The following is a 25,046-nucleotide window of genomic DNA, read 5'->3' as shown; positions in this document are numbered from 1 at the left end:
CGAACACCGGCACGTGGTAGTAGTCTCTCGGAGATCCACCGAATTGAATATCTACAATTGTGGACAGAAATTAAATATGCTGATGACTTTCATAATTTTCATTGTTTGCATTTAAAGTATATAAATATAAAACATAAGCTTCCCCCACAACAGTGAAAAAGATACAAAAAAAAGGAGCACGACCGAAGTCATCAGTGATCCCCAATAAGCTAAGACAATATGGCCGGCTTCACGTACTGAACATGGGCGTTCGTTTCAGCTAACCGGCTGCCCGTCTACGAAGACTACTCCACACTCGATGATCAAGTGCAGGTTTCATCTTCCAGACCTCTAGGAGGCTGGCTGCCAGCAGTCCATGGCTCATCGACGCCGCCTTGAAAGACAACGCTGGCCACTTCCCCGCCGCATCACCAACTCGATGAAGACTATTAAGGAACGACAACGATACCTCGAGTCTAACAGACACAAAGTTATTGGGGGCTACCCGTGGGGACACACCCTCAAAACCGGGACCCCAGATAATCACACGTTATAGAGTACTCAGCAAATGTTCGTAAATGGCATCAACCTTTAAGGGAGCAGGAAGTGGTAAGAAAATCTTACTGAAAGGTGGGAAATTCGCTCAGCTTTATACTTCTGCGGCACTGATGAAGTTGGGCCTTTTCGGGGCGGGTAACCCGAGCTAAAATCCCGCAAATTAGCACCGCCTAGACTAATTTTACCCCTCAATGGCTTCGTAACTTCGTTCAAGGCGTCGTAGGTGCAGATACGGCGACTCTCTCTTCATTGTCTTCGAAGGCCTGGATAACGCTGAAAGGCCCAATACCGTAAGATTTCAAGGGTACTATGGTCATGACAAGTCAACACAAGAGCTGGGTTCAACTAGAATCGACGGTCCATCCCCACAAATCGCTCGCAGTGTATTCTTGACACATTTTTTGGGCAGAGCCAGCCATCTCGCACCAGACGATGGCTTATGCGCGATCGCATATGCAGTATCCCCTCAGCCGTACAGAGACCGGTGGGCGTTATGACCACACGAAATCATCATGGAGATTTGCCTATGGTATTGGATCTAGCAATATACAGTCGACCATGGTTCATGGGCCATCTCCAGCCCAGAACGTTTACTTTGCGGATCTGATAAAGCCTTGCTCGCTCTTCGGGTTGGCTTGACGACCTGCCCTTGCAGGGACATGCAAACGATTTAGACGGAGATGGGGTGCAGGTGCGACGCCCACCTATACGACGCCCACTAGGTCAAAGCAATATCTTATATCAATAGGCAGCAGGTATTCGAAGACGACTCGAATCGATAACAATGTCGACAGTACCATGGTTTCTGGAGATGGCGTGGAGAAGCTGTTTCTTCCAAATGCCACCACCGTCAGGCAAATAGATCCAAACATAGGCTATTGTTGTTCACACGACAACGCCCACATAATTCTTATCAAAAGATTAATCGTAGCCAATCACAGCTTGCGGTGGTGTCATCGATCTCGCGATGGATATTTACCAAATGGTTGAACAGGGGCGCGATATGTAGGGTCAGCGGAAACTCGCCGTCGAGTCCTTCGAGAGGCACAATCCACATGAACACAAATCTTAAATAACCACTGCTGGGTTCATGAAATAGTAAACCATGCCACCTAAAAGATTATACTCGTAGAAGCAACGAAGCACGGTCAGAGGCCTTGCATCAATCTATACCAGCTAGCGCTTGAGCAGAAGGCGAACTGGCTGGTCTGTGCAAGGCAACTATGTCCCTTTGGTGATCATTGTAGCGTTAACTTTCTTTGAGTGGAATAAGACTAGTTATTCGTGGAGTGGCTCATTTGGTTGAACTCCAGGTGCCATCACTTACAGCGTCCAATCGCCACATTACTGATTTATCCTTAATGATTTCTATATACAGGGCGTATGTTAATTGGCATTTTTATCGTCATCCTCATTCTTCGTCTCACCGTCTTCAAACTTTTTCATGTCCTCCTGTTCGTCACGCTTGAAGGCATCCTTGCCGTCCAAGTACTTGTCGAAGGCGTCGTTAGTTTCAGGGAAAGGGCGCTTACCCAACAAACGGATCATGTCCTCACGAGTGATGAACTCCTTCTTCAACAATTCTTGAGCGACTAACTCAACAGCATCAGCCTTCTCCTTGAGCAAGTCGCGACATCTATCATGACATTCACGAACGATACGCTTGATTTCGTCATCAATCAAAGCGTTGGTGTCATCTGAGTAAGGCTTGGTGAGGTTGTCTTGCGACTGAGTGTCAGCGTAATTGACCATACCGACGGCTTTAGACATACCAAATCTCAAAACCATCAGCTGAGCAATTTGGGTAACCTTCTTGAAATCATCATGAGCACCCAGGGTGACAAAGTCAAAGTGTAATTCTTCCGAAACACGACCCCCAAGAGTCATCACCATCCGATCAATCAATTGGTGCAGCGAGTACAAGTATTGGTCAGGGGGTAAGTATTGAGCGTAACCCAAAGCGCCCGACCCACGGGGGATAATCAGCACCTTTAAAAGAGGATGAGCGTGTTCCAAGTACCAGCCACAGACTGCGTGACCGGCTTCGTGGTAAGCAACAACCTTCTTTTCATCAGGGCTTAACACCTTCGACTTCTTCTCAACACCACCAATTACACGTTCGATGGCTAATTCAAAGTGACGCAAGCCAACAGTTTTGGCGTCAAACCGGGCAGCGATAAGAGCAGCTTCATTACAAACGTTGGCGATGTCAGCACCAGAGAAGCCAGGAGTGAGAGCGGCCAATCTGCCAGCGAGATCGTGCTCGATATCCTTCGACAAGTTGATCTTCTTGAGATGCACTTCGAAAATCTCTTTACGGCCTTGGAGTTCGGGATTGTCGATGTAAACGTGACGGTCAAATCTCCCCGGTCTCATCAATGCCTTATCCAAAATGTCGGGACGGTTAGTACCAGCAAATACCACCACGTGGTCGGTGGTGTCGAACCCATCCATTTCCACCAACAACTGGTTCAAAGTTGTTTCACGCTCATCATTAGCACCCAGAGCGTTACCCTTGCTTCTTTGCTTACCAATTGCATCAATTTCATCAATGAACACAATCGACGGAGCATTTTCTCTAGCAGTTTTGAACAAGTCACGCACTCTCAGTGCACCAACACCAACAAACATTTCCACGAATTCGGAACCAGACACAGAGTAGAAAGGAACACCCGCTTCACCTGCAGTGGCCTTAGCAAGCAAGGTCTTACCCGTACCCGGGGGACCAGAAAGAATGGCACCACGGGGGATTTTGGCCCCCAACTTCTCGTACTTCTCCGGGTTTTGCAAGAACTTGACGAACTCCATCACTTCTTCCTTAGCTTCTTGCATCCCCGCAACATCCTTAAACTTGACCTTCACATCAGTTTCCTGGTTAAACTTCTTTGCCGTCAGTTTGCCAAAGTTGAATGGGCCACCCATACCAGCAGCACCAGCCTTCTTCGTCATGTAGTAAATCGCCCCCAAGAAGAGAAGAGTAGGCAAAAAGTTAATTAACATCTTCAGGGTTTGACCAGAGCTTTGATAGATCACAGGGACACGCAACGAAGGGTCAATTTTCAATTCATCTTGGGTTTCCTTGAGTTGATTTTCAAACTGTTCAATCAGAGCGATGTTGAAAAAGAAGTTGCGGTGGTTGTAGTTGCGGTGACCATTGTCATTGAGTTCGACGTGACAAGTCTTCCCATTCACCACGATAAGGCGATTAACCATCTGCTTCGTCAAGAGTTGAGTCACAAATTCTTGGAAAGACAACTCGTCAGGTTGAGGGCCGTCATTCATCGAAGTCAAGATAAAGATGGTCAAACCAACGAGCAACCCAATTTGGAAAAGCTGAGCCGGACCCACGCGGAACTCAATCACCTTCTCATCCTTACTTTGAGGACGCTTCTTTTGACCCTTGCTGTCGCTGGTCTCGTATTCGAACAGCACAAAAGGACGCTTCTTGTCCTTAGCCGCCCCTTGCTCTTGCAGTTGCTTACCGTATAACAGACGAATTTTATCCTGAATGGCATTAAGTTCTTCGGTAACAGCGCGGTATTGAGCGTACTGTAAGGGACACAACAGGCACTCGAGTTTGTTGTCGGAGGTGGAAAACGGTGTCAGAGCAAGAGTGTCGAACACTTCAAACCATCCTTCAACCACCACGGGATCTAAGTTGCCGTCCTTGGCCACCTTAGCAACTATCTCTTCGTCGTAAGGGCTGTGCTTGACGTATTGATCCAAAAGATTTTGCACCACTGGCGAGTCGAATTTGAGCTCATCCATGTAAACTTCGTTGTTGGCAATAGCCCAGTAAATGTGAAAGTAGAAAAGCACATCATCCTTGGTGATGGGGACGGTCTCAGTGTGCAATTTCTTGAACATGGTGATGATTTCATCGATGATAGTGTCGGGGTTTGACTGAGCGTTAGGGTAAGCTTGCGCCACCTTACACTGATCCAAGAAGGAGTTGAGCATAAAATTGTAAATCACTTGGTAGCGTTTGATCTCGTTCGGGTCCTCAGGGTTGTGGACCGGGATCACCGGGGTCTTTTTCAGATCGTTGAACAAGCGTTCTGCCTGAGCCTGCTGCACTTTGATCAGCTGGTTCATCATCTCCGATTTGAGTCTGATCTTTTCGAAAAAGTGGGCGTGTTCATAGCGTTGTTTCAACTGCTTGAGCTTTTCGATTTCCCGCTCGACGTTGTCATCCCTCTGGGATTTGTTTCGAAGTGGTTGCCATGTCAGGAAGGACCGTACACACGGTACAAGCCTTCCCAAGTTGAAAGACGCTGTCCTGGCGACTACCCGTGGCGGGACGTGCCGAAGCATAATCATGGTGGCGACTACCGGAGTATGAATTTTTGTCAATGCGAGTGCGAACCCCACCTCGCGTCTCCAGCGATACGTAAAACGAATCTCTGGGAGCGAGCGAGGTGCGAAGATGAGGACACTCACATTTTAGCAATATCGAGACAATAAAAGCTCAACAAAATTTCGAAAATGGAGAGGTAAATGATCATTATTGTTGCTGCTATAATGAGTAGCCAAGGTGTTCATTTGTGGTCAAAACTCATTAATGAATATTCGTAGTGAGTCTACTTCTGCAATAACGAGCAGTGAGGAGTGGCAATGATAGTAAAGCCATTCGAGTTCCGCAGAGTGAGACGTGTCGGAAGAACCCCCTAAAGTGGTGGCTGCAGGTGGGTGTTTTCGGGTAATCATCGCGTGGCTGCAAAATCGTGACTTGTATGATCCCCTAAGCTCAAAACGCAAGCCTAACTTACAAAAAAGCAATTCATGCTTAGCCACCACGTCCTGAGAAAACAACGCGACATCACCGCTAATAAGATAGAATATTGAGGTATGAAGAGCATTGGGTGGGAGTAATTGTCGTAGAAGACTTGTATGTTGCGTTGTTACGCAGTAAAATCATGTATTAGGTGTGGTGTCGGTCGCAGGGGTGGGTAAACTGTGGTTCAGGCTGGTGACCGCGAAATGCCGGCGGGTGCAAGTCCGCCTCTATTTTCACCGAGAGCAAAAAAAACCTTAACATTAAGGACGAGAAAACTCCCGTAGATGGGACGAAGGAGGCATGTAAACAGTGACCGAGGGTTGCCGCTACTTTGTAGACCATGGCTACTAGCTTTTTTCTCGAAAAATTCAGCATTCGTGGTGCCTCAGCGCTAGTTTTACCATCGGACTAGTCCGAGAACGATGATTTGGGAGGAAACACAGCAGTTTTGTGGAAATAACGATATAGGGTATAAATTTATCGTGACGGCTTTGTATTGCATCAATTTTCCACCGTTTTAGTTGAGGTTTTCATACAAATAAACACTTTTGAATTTGGAGCGACCGGCACATCCGTCGGATGTGCCGATGATCGTGAAGATGAAAAATTTGAAATTGCATCAAAAGTAGTCGAATTTGGTACGAGACTGATTGTCGTCACCAGATAAACACGAAAACACTAATAATTTATCGATATAGTCTACTCTGGAGGGTGAAATGGCGACGATAACTATTATCATGATCGCAGGTGACAATCTGCACGCGGCCGCCTCGGTGCAGGCGATTCGGGAAATTCCGACGGCGGGACCTTGAGGAGAATCATGATATAAAGGTACGGCGTATCCGCCGGTTTACCTCCCCACAAACACATCCAACCATGGTGAAGACGCTTTCCGCTGAACAGTTCCAATCGCAGATCGTTAACAACTACACTAACGTTATCGGCAAACAAGTCGGCGGCCAGGTGTTGTCGTGCTCCGATGAGTTCTTCGCCGAGGCCGCCAACTTGATCAAGCCCGGCAAGGCCGTGCAAGACTTGACCAAGTTCGTCCCCACCGGCAAGTGGTTTGACGGCTGGGAGACGAGACGCCACAACACCGAGGAAGCCGACTGGGTCATTTTCAAGATGGGGGTGGCGCTGGCTCAGTTGATCGGGGTCGAGGTCGACACTGATAACTTCAAGGGTAACTGTGCCCCCGAAATCTCGGTGGAGGCGGCGCAAAACTTCGACTCCGACGACATCACCGAGTGGGAAACCGTCATCGACAAAGTCGAGTGCGGCCCGTCGCAACAATTCTTCTTTGTCCGTGACCAGGGGTTGACCGACAAGAACTACACCCATGTGCGGTTGAGAATGTACCCTGACGGCGGTATTGCCCGGTTCCGTGCCTACGGTAAGGTGGTGCCCACCAACTTGACCAAGGGGGCCGTCATCGACACCGCCGCCGTCGGCAACGGTGGGGTGGCTATTGCCTGCTCCGACCAGCACTTCTCGCCTGCCTCCAACATCCTCTTGCCCGGCAGAGGTGTCGACATGTCTGACGGGTGGGAAACCGCCAGATCTCGTGGCGCCGACCACTTCGACTGGGTGATTGTCCGTCTCGGTGCTGCCACCAACATCAAGAAGGTGGTGGTCGACACTGCCTTCTTCCGGGGTAACTTCCCTCAGAAGATCAACGTGCTGGCCATCTCTACCAGCGACGAATCGACGCTCTCAGTGAAGTCCGACTGGACCGAAATCGTCCCCAACTCCCCCACTGGCGCCGACAAGGAGTTGGAGTACCCCGTCGACGGCGACGCTGTCTACACCCACGTGCTCTTGAAGATGATCCCCGACGGTGGGGTGAAGAGATTGAGAGTCTTCGGTACCACTGCATAGACTACCATTAGAGACACCTGGCGTGTCGCTGTAAACCCAAGCATCGATATAAGAGAGAAAAATAATAAAAAAATAACAAAGATAACAGCTTGATCATTAATTTAGACGGAATCGTAGTCTATTGCTTGCTTTGGATATATGTTTTTGGCGATATGCTGATCAAATCAGAGAAACAGGAAGTGTGAGCGCATACTGGCGATACCACTCTCGATTGCTAAATTCATTGTTGTTTGTGCTTCTTTTTTACTACTAGTGGCTAATCTGTCAATATACACACTAAGCTTTATCAGTGGTATCTTTGGGATCTATCACCGGATACGTTATCGCTTATCGAAGATAGGCGTCGTCACGACAGATAAACCAGCGTAAGAGCCTGTGCTGGTGCCCGGGTCATTGTGCAGTCGGTGATGCCGGCATCAGCACTTTTTTGAGCCACAAGGTCGTCACCAAGTGATTACCAGACGAAGAATTACCGCGGATGAGCGGCCGGGTGGGCGTAAGCGGTCGATTGCCGCACACGAGCGTACCCCGCAATCGGGTAACTGATCGTACTCATCGCGAAATGCTTTTTTTAAGTCGAGAACCGGTTATGGGGCCCTGGAGGATTTCGCAGAAAGGTAGCCACCTACACTGAAATATGTCACTTCAACCAATTTACCAGCGGCAGCCAGCCCACCTCATCGATTACACTCAACTTGGACCTCGCCATGATTTGATAACCGCATTGACAAAGCACGTGGTGCCGTATAATCCGGTGTACGCTCGCAAAGTACTCCAGCGGTACCTAGATCAGGCCCCTACTGATGACGACAATAATGACGACGAAGACGATGTTGACGGGGCCTACGAGTTGCTTGGCGAGCTTCTTGCTACTGGAGGTCCTGAAAGACAAGATGAGGATGTGTTAGGTTACATTGTGGGTCCCACCACGGTGTGGCTTAGGGAGAATCCCCATATCATTAGTGGTCAGGCCACCACTGGGCTCCGCACGTGGGAGGCAGCGGTATACCTCACCCACTACCTTTGGAACCATCAAGATAATATTCAGGAACGTGGCGTGCTTGAATTGGGAGCAGGTACAGGGCTAGTAGGTCTTGCCATCGCGAAATGGGGGGTGGCAGGTGACGTCTATATCAGTGATGGTACATCGTCACTCATTGACCGGATGGGAGAGAGTATGGCGTTAAACCAACTAAAACCCGATCACATCCATTTCCAACGGCTATGGTGGGGTGAAGACGAATGTGCCGAAACCGTCGATACCATTGTTGGTGCCGATATCACCTACGACGCTCTGGTAGTGCCGGCACTAGTACACACGATTCGCCACGAATTTTCTCGAGGAGCTACGGTGGCATACATCGCTGCTACGATTCGAAACCAGGAGACAATTGCGGTGTGGAATGAACTTACGCCGACAGAATTTACCGTCGAAGTGGTGAGCCGAAGTCCGGATCCGCACCACGAGGTGGCAGGGTTTTGGTACCCTCCGGGCACTCCCGAGATCCTCATTTATAAACTCACACCCAAGTAGGTAGTGTACAATAATCTAATGCTAATGACAATATATATATACATATATGACGTTAAAATAGTGACTGTTTGACATGGGTGTTCGTTACACGGTAGTATTGGTAGCGGTGTAGCGCTACCATTCCTGCATACTCGCTAGCGGCGCTCCGATTGGCCGCTCGACCCAGGTCGCACTAAGCCAAAAACTTTTTCGACCCCTCTGGTAGGTTCAACATCAACATGGCCTTGCAAAAGTTCCCCACTCCCGTGTTCAAGTACTACTGGCCCTACGCCGCTGGCGGTATGTGATTCCGATTCCCCCTGTTGAGGCAGAAGAAGATGGTGAGGGCAAGGTTAACCTGAGGTTTGCGCTCGACACTGCCTAAAGACGGAAGATGCCTTTACGTGGCACTTACCCTGTGATTCAACGTGAAAAGTTGATTGGTACACATCGCAATTGGTATGACTTAGCCAATGCTTATGAGTGATTCAATTGCAGTGTCCATCCTTTGACGTTAGCGATCACCCTCCCTCACTTTTCACTCCTGCCAATCAATTTTTTCATTATTCCATATACTAACTCGATATAGCGGTCATCACCCTCGGTTTGGTGTACAAGGGTGCCCAAGCGTCGATGAACTCGGACGAATTCATCAACGACCCCAGACACCCCAGATTTGCCAAGGGCGGCAAGTTCATTGACCTTGAAAAGTGAACCAGCTCGTGCAACGATGTATTTATTGCATATAGATTAACAAAAAACATACGAACCAATCGACTAATCGTCGCCAAGTCTTCTACGATCCATATTGTCGGCATACTTATTTTCCCCCGACTTCGGCCTAGGTCGCGATAGGCTCTACGGCTTGTCCCTTCAAAAGCAAGTAACGCCACACTCTCCGCCTCGGAGTGACTCACACCCATTGTCTGAACACCATTGCTCCACTATCTTTTTCCTGCCACAGACTTAGATAAGCGAGTGCTTTGAGATAAAGTGGTAATTACCGATGTAAACCCGATGCGATAACCACCCTGCGATAACCACCCTCCGCCCTCAACCAAATACGGATGCGATAACTACCACCCCACGTGAAATATACTCATGCTTAATGTATTCTAAACACGATGAGCCAGCAAATGTTGGGTTTAATAAATTCTATTTTAGTTGAATCAATTATTTGTCGTGATATTGTAGTATATGTCTATATTGTGCAAATAATTAGTAGTCGTTGCTGTCGTTAAATGAAATGCAGAGTGAAGGGCAGGGCTGAAAAAGAAAACCCAAGGCAGGTGATGATAAGAATCACCTCGCCATTTCAAGCCATAAGTGGTAGTTGGTGCCCACCCACAGGTTGTTCACCTCTTCATCGTTGCAGCACTTGGTGCCCCTCGACACCACCTGTTTGCAGATGACACATTCGTACATCAACCCCTGAGGGGCCAGCCCCCAGGCGTCGGGTTTGGCGGCGAAGTAGTAGTGGGTGTCTTCGTCGTCGTCGTAGGTCGAGAGCGGTGTCAGCACCTCGTCCTCGGAGTCGTAGGAGAACTCAAAGATTTCGTCGTCACTCATCATCAATTGGGTAATATCAAGTAGTAGTAGGCGGTAGTGGTGTTGGCTTTAAAGGTTTGGTAAAGCTTGGTAAGGCTGAGACAAGTTTTTCCTTGATGTGATTAATATACCCCGGGCCCGTTTGAGCTATATATACGCTGATCTCATCGACAAGGGGTGGCATCTGCCTCACCTGTGGCGTCCGCTAACCATCGTTGTCCTCTCACCGCATTTGGGTGCATGCAGCAATCCATGCACGTGTCGAGCTCTAGTGAGGATGCGCTTACACACACTCCGCCGGCTCTCGGCGTTGACTCAGGGCCCAGCGCCACCACTGGCTGTGGTGGTGGAGGACGCTATCGGCGACCAGCCCCACCATTGTCGACCGGAGTTGGCGGTGTTGATGGCGCCACAGTGGACGGTGGCGCTGTCTACCCTAAATTTCGGTGGTGGCATGGCTCGGGGCTGTTGTTGTCTCGGGCCGCCACCGCACCCTAGCGGTTATCACCGTTCCCCTCCAGTGCTGCTGGCACCCTGCTCCGCGTCGGGGACTGCTTTTTTTAGGATGAATAGTGTCGGTGACGTTGGCGTGCGGTTAGGAGAGGCAGCGCCACGACGAGGTCGAGACCGCGGCGGAAGTGGCGGAGGCTACGGGCCGAACCCGGCCATAGACACACGCTTTGTTAGATACAGTTGTCCACGTAACTAGAGATTGCCATTACACCTACCATTGTCTACCTACTGTACCTTAGTAAAAAAAAACCCTCCACGTGTTAGCGCATATCTGCTGCGATGGCTACTGCTGAAAAGTCTGCCGTAACCACTCCATGGTGGTGGTGGGTGCGACCGGGGGCCAAGGCTCGAACAAAAACAGAGACGGGCGAAAGCGTAACCATTGCTGGTGGTGGCGGCAGCCAACGTGGGCCGATTAGCTTATCTGGCGATTTGTGGTGGAGAAGATCTTCGTTTTCACGTCAATCTAGAGATTAACTAGGAAAACTGTGGCGGGGCGACCTGCTTATCTGTGAAACTGGTCAGTGCTTTTTTTACTATCGGGTGTTTATCTCTCGGGCCCTGTTTAGGTGACTCACACAAATTTTCATCCATTGCTTTTGCTCCTGCTTTTTGTCCCCAGTTTAATTCGGAATGTGTATGCTTTTGGGTGTGGCTGTAGACAATTGTGGGATTTTTTTTTTTTTTTTTTTTTGGGTGTTTGGGTCGCTTAGCATCACCTAGCCAGAATCGGTCATGAAGGGTCTCGGTTACGCAGCGTGGGGCCGATAAAAATGAGGGAATGCGAGACTCTATGTTGTTCGGCGGAGGCAACAGTTACCGAAAGCCGCACCGTGGGCGCACCGCGAAATCAAACCACCACCGCAGCGGGCTCCCCATGATCTACCTGTTCTACGTGTTTGACCGGCACTGCGACTGTATCTACGACCGGCAATTCGCTGGGTCGGGCAGTATCAACAAGAACAACGACCTGAACTCGCTGAAGCTCTTGTTCGGCATGCTCTACTCGCTCAAAAACCTCTGCGCCAAACTCGTCGCCAACAACACCCTCAAACTGTTTTCGTTGGGCGAGTTCCGCCTCCATTTTTTCGAGCTGGCAACCAACTTCAAGTTTGTGCTTGTTTCAGACGCCAGCGTCGATAACTTGCAACAGGTGCTCTATACTCTCTACGGCAAGTACTTTGTTGAACACGTCGCGCTTAACCCGCTCCTGCCCGTCGAGTTCGGCTCCGGCTACATCCGCAACCTGAATTTCATCAATGGCAGCGACGCATACCTTAAAACGGTTGGCTAGACTCCGGCGACAAAGCCCAGTTACCTCACCTGACAAAAGTTCTGGCGGGAGCTCCTGGTTGAGGGGGAGCCCCTTTGGTTATGAATAGTGCATTCTACAAAGTTGTTCCGGAGCCGAATTCTCATTCGTTTTGTCACTAGTTATTCTTTGAATTGTCTTACGATGAAGGACTGTTTATTCTCATGCCGGTAGATGGGTAAATTGTATTTTGTAGCCTCTCCAACTGGCTGACTTTTCCGAAATCAGCAGCTCAATCCTTTAACTAAGGAAAAGTTTCGTACAAGTAGAGCCAACTTAAACTTACTAGTTTTTCCGGAGAAGAGAATTCTATACCCCTTGGATTGAATGTCCAACCCCAACTTTTTGTAAAATATTCTGGGGCCGGATGATTTCTCTTCGGCGAAGGCACATATCCAACCTGTGTATAACTTTTTTTTTTTTTCTTGCCGTGCCATGCAGATGCCCTCCGTGTACGGCAAAAGATTTATCCGATGTGGTGGGGACGAGACACAAGGTTATGGAAACGAGTCTACGAAGCGGTTGCCAATGATTGCTTGCGAAAGAGGGTATTATACACCCATTCACACGACAATAACTTCAAATATTGGATGAAGTTTATCCGGGTGCTGCTCTCCGCAATTCAAGATGAGGAGGCGGGAAATTGCATACGCGCCTTGTCCGTCACGATATTTTTTATAGTCTTTGCATGAGAAGAAAAAATATGGATTTTTGGTACTCCATGCAATTCAGCACCCACTCCCCCAGATATTTAAATGAAAGGTGGGGCCCCACAATTTCTTTCAACATTCCCTGGCGCTAATAAAAAAAAATGCAATTGGCAGAAAAGTTTGCTGGGCCCGCTGACAGAATTCGTCATATCCTTGACAAGGGACCCAAGTTTCACAATGTTTACGTTATTGCTATGATTTCGTGTATCTCGGGGATGATGTTTGGTTTTGACATTTCGTCTATGTCAGCCTTCGTTGGTATCAAACCTTACCTTGAGTACTTTGACTCTCCTAGTTCTGAGATGCAAGGTTTGATCACTGCTGCTATGTCGCTTGGGTCGTTATTTGGTTCCATCACATCCGCTATTATTTCTGAACCATTCGGGCGGAGACCGTCGCTTTTAATTTGTTCTTTTCTTTGGATGGTTGGTGCCGCCATCCAACTGTCGCTGCAAAACCGGGCTCAATTAATTTGTGGTCGTATTATTGCTGGTTGGGGTGTGGGTTTCGGTTCATCCGTTGCTCCTGTCTATGGTTCAGAATTGGCCCCCAGAAAGCACCGTGGTACTGTTGGTGGTCTTTTCCAATTTTCGGTCACCCTCGGGATTTTGATTATGTTTTACATTGGTTTCGGTCTCGGTAAGATCCACGGTACTGCGTCTTTCCGGATTGCTTGGGGTATTCAAATTATTCCCGGTTTGTTCTTGTTCCTTGGTGTTTTCCTCATCCCCGAATCTCCTCGTTGGTTGGCCAAGAGAGGTTACTGGGAAGATGCTGAGAGAATTGTCGCCGAAACTCAAGCCCACGGTAACAGAGAGGACCCTGATGTCATTATCGAAATGTCAGAAATCAAGGAACAAATCTTGGTGGAAGAAGCTGGTAAGAACTTCAAGTTCATTGACTTGTTTAACAAGAAGTACCGGTTGAGAACTTTCACTGCGGTTATGGCTCAGGTTTGGCAAGAATTGACCGGTATGAACGTTATGATGTATTACATTGTTTACATTTTCGAGATGGCTGGTTACACTGGGGAAAGTGCAAATCTTGTTGCTGGTTCCATTCAATACATTTTGAACTGTGTGACGACAGTTCCTGCTCTTTACTTGATGGACAAAATTGGGAGACGTCCTCTCTTAATTGGTGGTGCGATTATGATGATGGCATGTCAATTTGCTGTCGGTGGTATCCTCGGTCAATACTCGGTGCCCTTCCCTGACTCAGGTTCACCCTCCGTCACCATTAAGATTCCTGCCTCAGATGGACCTGCTCAAAAGGGTGTCATTGCTTGTTGCTACTTGTTTGTTTGTTCGTTCGCCATGACTTGGGGTGTGGGTATCTGGTTATACTGCTCTGAAGTTTGGGGTGACTCGGCCTCGAGACAAAGAGGTGCCAGTTTGTCGACTGCGGCCAACTGGGCTTTCAACTTTGCCATTGCCATGTACACGCCTATTGGTTTCCAAAACATTTCGTGGAAAACTTACATGATCTATGCCACTTTCTGTGCTTGCATGGCGGTACACGTCTTTTTCGGTTTCCCCGAAACCAGAGGTAGGAGATTGGAAGAAATCGGTCAAATGTGGGACGAACACGTGCTTCCTTGGAAGTCAAGCAGTTGGCAACCATCGATGCCGATTTTGAGCGACGCGGAGTTAGCAGCCAAGATGACTCAAAACAACGAGGAGCACATCGAAAATGCGGATCTCATGGGTTCGCAACAATCCACTTCGGAAGAAGAGAAGGAACACGAGATTGCCCACAAGGTGTAAGCACCTCGACACTAGCTACGAACACACTAATTATCTTATGAACATGATTTCACTGTAAAAAAACTACACTCTTGATAGTGAAGTGCGTAGTCAAGAGCTCTGGTAATGCAAATGAGTGGGGGTTTAATGTACAATTAATGCATTTACCCCCAACGCGTAATGCATCATATTGAAATAAAAACAATGTCCATAGATGACCAATAGATTGGAAGGCATTGAACTTTACAATCAGCGGCAACATGTTTCGTAAAAAGCTTTACCCTATGATATTATACATTAATCTTGAGTGGGTTAGTGCTCAGCATTTCAAAGTTTGTGCAGTGCCTTCGACTTTTTGCATCCAAGTACACACAGATAATTCGATTGCTACCGTAAGGCCTTATTTTTTAAAACATAAATTTGAGAACACATTTTCGCTAACGAAATGAGCTGGTAAGACACAATTGGTCGCACATGCAGTTACAAATATTGGGGTAAATTTACGATTGTTGGGGCCAAAAAATGGTGGCGCCCTTGATGTTGAGGAGTCGCGAACGTCACAGACGCGACATTTTTGCAGATGAAGCCGATAGCCGCACAAATCGATTGTGATGATTGGATCCGAGTTTGGCGCTGAGTGATTGACTACCATTGCTACCTTAAGAGCATAGACTTTGGCCTAATCAACCAGGTCCAGAAAATGAATGGAAACAATTCTGAGTAGTTTATGGGAACGCCAAATTTAAACATCTTCGGCATGGATTTTTTGGTTCTAGACTTCAACGCAAGGCGTATATTAAGAGGCTTCAAAAACCTTTGTCGGATGGCTTTTACGAAGATCATCAAATGCTCACACCATTAAATGACCAGTAAAATCATATAACATTCACGCCTTCTTCTTTTAATTACTTAAAAGGATCACACCCACAAACGACTTAACGTTATGAATGTGAAATCGGGATTCAGATTTGAAGGTTGCCAAATTGCATGTTACTCGAACCCCGCTTGAAAAAGTTGCGTTTCTTCAGAATCACAGGGGAAACTCTTCCATTTTTGTTTGCCATTCAGTGTCTGTGACGTCCCATTTCAACAAACGATAACCTTCGGAATTGCGAGCTGTAGTCGAACCCATCTTGAAAGTTTCAACCTCGACCAATATAAATGCATGCCGTTTGATCCTAGTATAAAAAGAATCAGTCTGCTTAATATATGTGAAAGATAGGATGTTTGTATAACTCGTTTTTTTTTCTTTTCATTTTCTTTCATCGGATTTTGTGGTCCTTTAATTAATTCTTGAAAATCCTTGCATCCAGGTTAATCAAGCATACCTTCGATTTACGCCTCAGAGTACCTCAAAAAATTTATGACCTACCTGCATTCTACCTATCGTTTGTTAGTATAATTCATAACCCTTTCTTAAAACTGACCAAGAAAGCACATCAAAAATCGGAATCTGCGACTTGCAGAAGTCACACCAGGTCCCTGCTGAAATTTCGCCAATCACCGGTCCATAGGGTAAATGTCATCTTGGGTCCGAGGCCTTAGGTAGTTTTCCTTAGTTTTGCAGTGATATCCAATTTTTTTTTTTTTTTTTTTTTATCTATAAGTATGCATTAATATCTACCTGTAAATTGAAAACTTACATACGCCTTAAAGGGTTTTAGACGTCTGTGAAGCCTTCGCATTTGACACCATGCAGTCTGAGAAAGCCAACAACGGCAAAAAAACTCAGTGTATGGAAAAAATGTGGTGAGGCGGTTAGGACGTGAGTTTAGATGATTCTGATGTAATGACGGATAAGCGATAGACCTCAAGCGTCTTTGGTAGTATAACGGTTAGTATTTCCGCTTGTCACGCGGGAGATCGGGGTTCGATTCCCCGCCAAAGAGCATCCGGTATGGTGTAATGGCTATCACGGTTCGCTTTCACCGAGCAAATCAGGGTTCGATTCCCTGTACCGGAGTCCTTTTTTATCTTGCACGAATCTTTAAGTTTGAAAGTTTGAAATCTTTCATGACCGCACCGTTTTTGCATGCGTCACTTCGATTTTCGAAACTACGCTCACTCCACACACAAAACTTTTCCCCATCGCACGCGATGTCTGTGGTTGTTAAACGATCGAAAATGGCAAAGATAATCTGTACCCATTCGGGGTCATTCCATGCTGATGAGTCATTGGCTGTATACATGCTTCGCCTCCTTCCCGAATACAAAGATTCGAGCCTTGTCAGACTGAGGAGCCCGGAAGACTGGGAACGCGCAGACATCGTCGTCGATGTTTCTGGCAAGTACGATGGCAAGAAATACTTCGATCATCACCAAAGAGAATTTGATACAACTTTTTCTCCAGACCACAAAACCAAACTCTCCTCAGCTGGGTTGGTTTACAAGCACTTCGGTAAAGATATCATAACTCAGATCGTTGGACCTCAAGATGAAGGCAATTTGGAAATCTTGTACCAAAAAGTCTATAAAGAATTTGTGGAAGCATTGGACGCGAACGACAACGGGATTAATAACTATCCCAAAGACACCCCCGCAAAATTCTCTGAAAAGAATATTACTTTGCCCCTGATGGTTTCCAAATTGAATCCTCGCTGGAACTTAGAGCCTACCGACGCTGACTTCGATCGTCAGTTTGAAAAGGCTCTGGAACTCATGGGTCTTGCATTCCACCAGCTTGTGGAGGGTTATGGTCTTGGATGGCTCCCTGCACGGACAATCGTGGAACAATCGTTCGTTCAGAGATTTGAGATTGATCCCTCAGGAGAAATTATGATCTTGGACCAATTCTGTCCATGGAAGGAGCATCTTTATTCCATTGAGAAAGACAACAATGCCGAAGGGCAAATCAAGTTTGTTTTGTTCGCTGACTCTTCAGGAAAATGGAGAGTTCTGACCGTTTCTGTGACTCTGACTTCATTTGAGTTCAGATTGGGTTTGCCTCAAGCATGGAGAGGGCTTAGAGATGAAGCACTTTCGGATGCGGCCGGCATCAAGGATGGTATTTTTGTGCATGCTGCTGGTTTCATTGGTGGCGCTCAATCAAGGGAGAGTGTTTTGGTGATGGCCCAAAAGGCTTTGGAATTCCGGAAGTAATAGATTCCGTTTATTAGCTATTCTAGTGCTTATACAAATCCACACCTAAAATTTTAACGATGGTTTTTCCTGCGGCAACAACTTCTTCATCATGATATCTTCTACCACCAATTTGAAAGGCGATCGGGGCTCCTTTGAACTGTTCAGGATCATATTGCTCCAATTCAAGTTGTTCAAGAGGTGATCTGTATTGGTAGGACGACAACGCGTTGTCCCACCTATCCCTTTCAGGATCTTGGAAGAGTCCAGTTTGTATGGTCAAGGAAGGCATGTCCAAAATGTTGAACAAAGTGGTATATGACCAGTTGTACGCCGTTTCCGGCTTTGGAGCGACATTCCCGAAAACTGGAGCAAGAATGAAATCGACTTTGTTCTCCACCATCCACAGATTGTACTGATTTCTCAAGTCATCACGAATGAAATTAAGTTGTCGATTTTCATGAGCAGGATACTCGTACGACCCTTTACCATAATTCAAAGACCACTTAGTCAATTTGCATAACGGCTCACCGGACTCTCCTAACAATTGTCTATTCATCCAATTCCCATCACATGTGTACATGTTGTTGATGGTTTCGTAGGCTAACTTGGTGTTGATGGGGTTGAATTCGATTACCCGCACACCAGCTGCTTTCAACTTTTCAGTAGTGTACTCTAAACCGCGCTTAATAGGGGGAGTTGGTTTGACGAGTCCATCATCATACATAACAGCCACAGTAATAGTTTGAGGTTCAGGTGCTTCAAGCTTTCGCCAAGGCATTGGTAATACCCAAGCATCTTTTTCTGCAGCTGTGCCATGATTAATGTACGCATCCATCCATAAGTCAATATCATCGACGGATCTCGCCAAAGGGCCGACCACCGCAGGTACCAGCTCTTGACCTGCGTTTGAAGATATACCACCCAAGGTGGAAATTCTGCGAGTAGTAGGTCTCAATCCAAAACAACCGGAAAAAGCAGCGGGTCCTCGAATTGAGCCACCAATGTCAGAACCAACGCCGATGGAAGAAGCGCCAAAACCACAGATTGCGCCTTCACCAGATGATGATCCACCCGGAGTGAGTGATAAGTTGTGGGGATTGCGAGAAATGCCTGTGATATTATTGTTAGAGCACAAATGCATCAAGGTCTGTGGTTGGGTAGTCCGAACATAGAACACAGCACCCAAATCTTCCAAAACTTTAGTCGTGACACCATGTTCCGTCGGAATGTTTGTGATATTTTTAACATAGCCACCATGGGTGATGTGGTTGCGGTAGTTCATTTGTTCTTTCAAAGAAATAGGTAAACCATGAAGCGGCCCAACTGGTTTCCCAGTTTCCTTCAATTGATTATCTAACCACCGGGCCCGTTCGAGCCCCTCTTGCAAGAACAATTCCATAGCTGCATTTGTGAATTGGTGGCAGATGACAGCGCGATGGGCAAACGCTTTGAAAACCTCCTCGGCCAGAAGCTGGCCCGTTGACATTTGTTCAACCAATTTGCGGGAGGGTGTGTCAGTGATTGTCAATTCCCGTTCACTCATAGTATCCGAAGTGTACAACCACTCAAGCGGATTGAATTGCTCCTTGACCAAGTCTTCAACTTCTTTGGGAAGGGTTGCTTTGAATCCCAGTTCGTCAACCTCATTAGCAAGAGCTGCACGGTACAGATTGATGTTGGGTTTGTACTTTTCAAACTTCACAGGATCCTCGTAAGTGTCCAAAGGATCGTTCACAAGAAACTGTTCGAAGGTGACCGAAGGTTGGTTAGCCGAAGGCATAGTAGTACTTTCACTTGGCATTGGTGATACTATACTGATTATATATATACCCCACTTGACATGTGGCTCCGCGGGGTGATAAGGCGAATGCGCGTCGAAGATTGACTAATTAGGACCATAGATGCGCTTTGCGGCTGGTGGGTTCATATTATGGATAATCTACGAGGGTATGTACTGGAGCTCGACAGTCTCTGATCGTTGGCGGCAAGGTTTTGAAAAAGCGCCATGATCGAGATCTGAAGATGCCCTCAGCTTGACTGACCGCATGTAGTATGTGCACCCTGTCGGCAAACCAAAATAGGCAAGCCGACGCGGATCGGAATTTCGCGATTAGAGGTCGGTGGAGGCATTACGATAGTAGTTCAAGCCTCTATATTTCAGTTTGCTACTCAATTACGTAACGATGTCCTTGGCCTGTCTTCGAGAATTCATCTTCTGCGTTTCTTATAAAATCAATTCGTGCTACCAATAAAAAAAAAAACTATTTAAAGAAAAAAAAACTGGAAGCAACGACAAATTCAAACAATCAACGTCAGCAGTTTCGAAAAAGTAGCATACTGCAGGAAAGGATCACTGGTTGACACCGCATCTTGGTGTTTGGACAGTTCGCGAAAGTACACGCGCTTGATGCATTTCCACACTTCACAACCAGCCAAAAACAAAACTGTGAAAGCCACAGACAAACCCCATTCATAACCAAGAGGACCATGCAAAAACACAATCTTATTGATAACAGGTATGTAAACAACGGGAAAGACAGTAGCAAAGCCGAAAACAACAGACCAGAATAAGAACTGGTTATCCCAAAGATCATGAGCTAACAGCTTATACCAGGGGACACCCAGACCTGGTCTCATATTAAAGAACGAGTTGCGCAAGTGAATACATTCCCAAGCTAACAACAAAGCACACCATGTAAATGCAGCAAAAGCTGCCAGCCGACCCTCGAAAACCAAACTGCACCCTGTACCCTTGTCAGTGTTACAATTGTGACCCAAGTAGCCGTTGCCTTTGGCAAAAACGACAAGCGCAAAGATGGTAAGGCAGCAACATGCCATCCAAAATCCATAGGCAAACATGTCGATAATCACTTCTCGAGTGAAGATCAGCTTATTCGGAGGTTGATCCAAAATGTCGTCGTTGGCCTTTTCTTGACCTAATCCCATGGCAGGGAAACACAGAGTAACAACAATGATCCATAAACATTCAACAGGCGACAAAGGGAAAACAGAGAAATTATCAGTGTCGAAAAATGATAAACCAACCATCAAATAAATGGCTTGTGCAACATTTTCAGCAAGCAATTGCAACACGAATTTCTGAATGTTCAGACTCATTCGACGGCCTTCTTCGATAGCGTTGAGGATCAGGGCGAAGTTGTCGTCCGTCAAAATAATATCAGAAGCGTCTTTAGCAACATCGGAACCATTCATACCCATGGCAATACCAACGTCGGCCTTCTTCAAAGAGGGAGAATCATTCACACCATCACCAGTCATAGCAACAAACTTCTTTCGTCTGTGAAGAGCATCAATCATCCGTACCTTAGTTTGAGGGGCGCAACGAGCAATAACAAGTGGTAAAACTGGAAGAGAATCAATTTGATCATCACTCATGGCATCAAACTCAGTAGCCGTCATAACCATGGCCGCCACCACATCATCTGAAAATTGATACAATCGCTGAGGCAAAATACCAACTTCTTGGGCGATGGCGCGAGCGGTACCGGGATGGTCACCGGTGAGCATTCTCACGTTGATGCCTGCACCATGACACTTCGCAACGGATGGGGCAGTCTCGGGTCTTGGCGGATCATATATACCGATTAAACCCAAGAATGTCAAATTCAGCTCCACTTCTGCTCTGTCATTTGGGTTCTCCACATCTAAGTTAATCTCTCTCAGTGAAAACGCCAACACCCGCAAGCCTTCAGTGGATAAAGCTGCCATGTTCTCCTCGATAGCATCCTTGTCAGCATCCGTCAACGGTTCGGGGACGCCGTTGGCATTAAGCTTCAGGGTACAAAGTTCAACTACACGTTCAACTGCACCCTTCGTGTAGACCATGGCCAGCTCATTGCCTTGATAAATCGCCGTCATTCGCTTGATAGACGAATCAAAAGGGAATTCATTGATGTGGACCAACAGTTCTTGTTCAATCATCAGATCGCGGGAGAACCCAAGACGAGTCGTGAACACATTGATGGCAATCTCTGTCGCGTCGCCGTTAGCTTCCCAATCACCCTCAGCATTTTGCATGACCAGAGCAATGTTGGCCAATGTAGCAGCTTTCAACCAGCGTGAGAACTGCTCCGAAGTTTCCGGCAATTTGGAAGTGTACTCGGGCTCTTCGTCGACAATCTCCATTTCTTGAGGGGAAAACAGAGAAAATGACACATCACCGACTGTGGGATTGAAGGGTTCAGTCAGATTGGCAACTGCGTAAGTGCCTTTACCAGGAATCCAAACTTTGCGAGCGATCATTTTCCCCATGGTCAAGGTCCCGGTCTTGTCACTGCAAATATCGTTAATACCACCCAAAGCTTCTAAAGAATCAAGCTTTCTAACGATGACATTCTTCGTCACCATTACTTGAGCACCGATTGCCATAGTGATTGTCAATACCACAACCAATGATGATGGAATCATCAGCAAGGCAACACAAATTGCATAAATGGCAACAGACCGGGTGACATCCATCTTTTGGGAAGCCATTACCACGATAGCAAAAACAACAGCCACCCAAAATAAGATGATTGCTAACCATGAAAGTTTCCGTTGTAAGGGAGTCCCCACATTAGTACCTAAGACATTCATAATAACCCTGAATATAGTGCGATAGAAGGCTTGGAACCACGAGACGCCATTACCGGCCTTAACAAGAACGCTGTCATCGTTCAGCTTTAATTCGTCAGCAATTTTCCCAATCTCGGTTTTCAAACCAGTGGCGACAACTATACCCCAACCTCGACCTTTGGAAACCACCGACAGCGAGTAAGCCATATTGAGACGGTCACCTACTGGGACGGGGACCAGCGAGTCACTGTAAATCATGGTAGGGTCCTTAGCAACAGGCAACGATTCACCAGTCAATAAGGCCTCATCAGTTTCGAGGTTGAGAGCATCAAAAAGACGTAAATCAGCAGGAACTGTGTCACCAACTTTGATAAAGACGATATCACCAACAACCACACTCACTGCATCAACATTTTGCTCCGCACCATCGCGCATAACTCGCGCCAGAGCACTCAGCAACAGTTTAAGAGAGCCCATAGTCTTTTCTGCCTTATACTCTTGAATAAAACCCACGAAAACATTGAGACCAACAACTCCACCAATGACACCACCCAGAATCCAATCACGAATGGCAAAAGCAATAATCATCGAAATAATCAACACCAATACCATCGCATTGAAGACTTGATGGGCGAAGATTTTCACGAGCGAAATTGAATCCTCTTCTCCTAAATCATTCCTGCCATGTTCTTCCAACCGACGTGCAGCTTCAGATTCAGATAAACCATCAGTGACGGACGTATCAAAGGTGCTTGCGACCAGCTCAACTGTTTGTCGGTAAGGACCATCCCCATTAATAGTGGAGGCCACATCCAGCGTGTAAAAGTGTCCACCTCTTTTCTCATCTTCGCTCTTGGAACTTACGCCATGAGATCTCGGTTCTTGACCGCCTTGAATTGCATGGCTCTGACCAATTGGAGGGGCATCGTGATCTTCGGCAGTCTTTTCGAAAGTAGTTGACTTTATCTTCCACTGAACTCAAGCAATTAATTCAAGTCTCTCCGTAGTGTCGCAGAGGTCGTTGAATGACACGAGGCTAAAAGTCCGTTGATTTTTTACGATGGAACTCATTGCATAATAAATACTCATGATACCAATTTTGCGAGACTGCATGAAGTGTGTTCTTGCGTCCATTCAACGGCGATGCCATCCCACGTTTATTACTTGGCATTTAATTTGCTTCGGGCCTGACCGCAAGGGTCCATCGGGTGACATGATACTTTTGATCAGTTTCGCATCAATGGAAGAACCCTTTATACGAATTTGGATCTTACCGTTAGCGACCAAAAAAACTAATTAGGCACACAGTCAAGAGACAATAAGTTAGCACTGCCACATTCTTGTATGCATGGGGGTAAAAAAAAAAGAAAAGGGAATTATGCAGGACAGACATTTTTCTTGGATGCTCTATTGCGAAAGTAGAGAGGGACGATATTGTATCGAGCATGTGGATATTGATGAGCCGTGCAGTTCGTTCAATATGATGGTTAGCACAAATACATTTGATGAAGCTTAGTTAGTTATGTAAATCACAAACCGTGCACCGTGCACAACTTGGTTTTACAGACACTAACGCAAAGCAGCAATCAAAGCAACAGAAGTAGATATGAACAGTAATTTAGTGATATAAACTTCTCTTGGTATGATTACACGTGGCTAACATTGGTTAGGAATGCAAACTGAAAAGAAGTTTTCTTGGCTAACTTGTGGGTTAGCTTCACGTCCAGCCTCACACAATGCTCAAATTACTTAATTCATTGCCAAGCATTTGTCAAGTGACACTAAAATTTCGTGTAACTTTCTTCTGTTAACCAAAAGAGCGTCCCTTTAAAGGTAGCAGTTTCATATAGGATCAATGCTGGCTATAACGCACACTGCCGGCCAACTAAACAGAATTGACTGCATCGTTACTCAAGCTCGACCCGAGACCCATCTTCATCATAGGACTGCATGCATGTATGGCTGCAAGAATTCACGCCTTAACGATAGAAGTTTCGCTCTTTGCCGTAATGACATGGGACAGGTGCAACAGTTTTTTTATGTTATGCTGAATCGGATAACCCCCGAACAGATTGAGATAAGAGAGACTGTAACAGTGAACGATCCATCTGTAACGTACGCACCATCTTGCTCGAACTGAAGTCTTCTCTTTAAAACGATTAGCATTTTTATAGAACTTTTGAATTTGCACTGATGAGATCATCCACAATTTGACACTTGGATCTATAGAACGAGATATACTTATAGCTTAACTTGAATTGGTAAATAGAAAATTTTTTCTTTATCTATAATTACTGTACGTCTATCCGCTCAAATTGTTGCTCTCCTACTTTATTCCAGTCTGAGTTGGTTTTCGCAGGGTGGGTCCTCTTATCAAAGTTTACAAATCCCCCATAATTTTTTTTTTTTTCATAAACTTGCATTAGTATCTATCTATCGTCTGTAAAAATAACTTATAACCTTCACCTAAGGTCGACTAAGAAAAACACATCAAGAATTTGATACCCGCGACTCGCGGAAGTTACACCTGGCCCCTGCCAGGGTTTGCCTTCCTTCAGCCCATAGGGCGAGAAAAAGGTTGGGCTGTAGAGAGCTGAAGGGCTTTGGACATCTGATAACCACGAGGAATCGAACCCCGATTTCTTCCATCCGGAAGCGTGATAGCCAATTACACTATGATTTCAGGCGGCGTCGGCACCATCCAGGTGTACAACCACTGTTCAAAAGCAAGCTTTGCATCTAGATGGCTAACTTAAGATCTAAATACTTGCTTAGATGATATACCAGTCCTGGATGAGCATTTAGAGATCAAGCCACAAGTCTTTTGCTTCTTTTTTTTTTTTTTTTTTTTTTTTTT

At 46.4% G+C, this 25,046-nt stretch overlaps 8 protein-coding genes across 8 annotated transcripts; 5 read left to right on the top strand and 3 right to left on the bottom strand. All coding sequences in view use genetic code 12, as the record gives it.

Moving 5' to 3' along the window:
• Positions 1–1,923: 1,923 nt before the first annotated feature.
• On the bottom strand, positions 1,924–4,857 carry DIURU_003758 (m-AAA protease subunit; the record flags this gene model as incomplete). Its single annotated transcript, XM_034156555.1, has 1 exon — positions 1,924–4,857. The coding sequence occupies one exon, from the start codon at positions 4,855–4,857 to the stop codon at positions 1,924–1,926; it is 2,934 nt and encodes a 977-aa protein (XP_034011448.1).
• Positions 4,858–6,190: 1,333 nt separating this feature from the next.
• Positions 6,191–7,192, top strand: DIURU_003757 (allantoicase; the record flags this gene model as incomplete). Its single annotated transcript, XM_034156554.1, has 1 exon — positions 6,191–7,192. One exon carries the CDS (start codon positions 6,191–6,193, stop codon positions 7,190–7,192), a length of 1,002 nt encoding a protein of 333 aa, XP_034011447.1.
• Positions 7,193–7,829: 637 nt separating this feature from the next.
• DIURU_003756 (protein-lysine N-methyltransferase) lies at positions 7,830–8,726 on the top strand (the record flags this gene model as incomplete). Its single annotated transcript, XM_034156553.1, has 1 exon — positions 7,830–8,726. The coding sequence occupies one exon, from the start codon at positions 7,830–7,832 to the stop codon at positions 8,724–8,726; it is 897 nt and encodes a 298-aa protein (XP_034011446.1).
• Positions 8,727–11,643: 2,917 nt separating this feature from the next.
• On the top strand, positions 11,644–12,060 carry DIURU_003755 (TRAPP subunit; the record flags this gene model as incomplete). The annotated part of the gene is made up of 1 exon (XM_034156552.1): positions 11,644–12,060. One exon carries the CDS (start codon positions 11,644–11,646, stop codon positions 12,058–12,060), a length of 417 nt encoding a protein of 138 aa, XP_034011445.1.
• Positions 12,061–12,889: 829 nt separating this feature from the next.
• Positions 12,890–14,554, top strand: DIURU_003754 (sugar porter family MFS transporter; the record flags this gene model as incomplete). The annotated part of the gene is made up of 1 exon (XM_034156551.1): positions 12,890–14,554. The coding sequence occupies one exon, from the start codon at positions 12,890–12,892 to the stop codon at positions 14,552–14,554; it is 1,665 nt and encodes a 554-aa protein (XP_034011444.1).
• A 2,076-nt stretch (positions 14,555–16,630) lies between these two features.
• On the top strand, positions 16,631–17,632 carry DIURU_003753 (uncharacterized protein; the record flags this gene model as incomplete). Its single annotated transcript, XM_034156550.1, has 1 exon — positions 16,631–17,632. The coding sequence occupies one exon, from the start codon at positions 16,631–16,633 to the stop codon at positions 17,630–17,632; it is 1,002 nt and encodes a 333-aa protein (XP_034011443.1).
• Positions 17,633–17,654: 22 nt separating this feature from the next.
• DIURU_003752 (uncharacterized protein) lies at positions 17,655–19,415 on the bottom strand (the record flags this gene model as incomplete). The annotated part of the gene is made up of 1 exon (XM_034156549.1): positions 17,655–19,415. One exon carries the CDS (start codon positions 19,413–19,415, stop codon positions 17,655–17,657), a length of 1,761 nt encoding a protein of 586 aa, XP_034011442.1.
• A 497-nt stretch (positions 19,416–19,912) lies between these two features.
• Positions 19,913–22,801, bottom strand: DIURU_003751 (uncharacterized protein; the record flags this gene model as incomplete). The annotated part of the gene is made up of 1 exon (XM_034156548.1): positions 19,913–22,801. One exon carries the CDS (start codon positions 22,799–22,801, stop codon positions 19,913–19,915), a length of 2,889 nt encoding a protein of 962 aa, XP_034011441.1.
• Positions 22,802–25,046: the final 2,245 nt, after the last annotated feature.

This window comes from Diutina rugosa, assembly GCF_008704595.1.
Source record: "Diutina rugosa strain CBS 613 chromosome Unknown scaffold73_size41433, whole genome shotgun sequence".
In the NCBI taxonomy this organism is placed as follows: Eukaryota; Fungi; Ascomycota; class Pichiomycetes; order Serinales; family Debaryomycetaceae; genus Diutina; species Diutina rugosa.
This window is presented reverse-complemented; position numbering and strand designations above follow the sequence as displayed.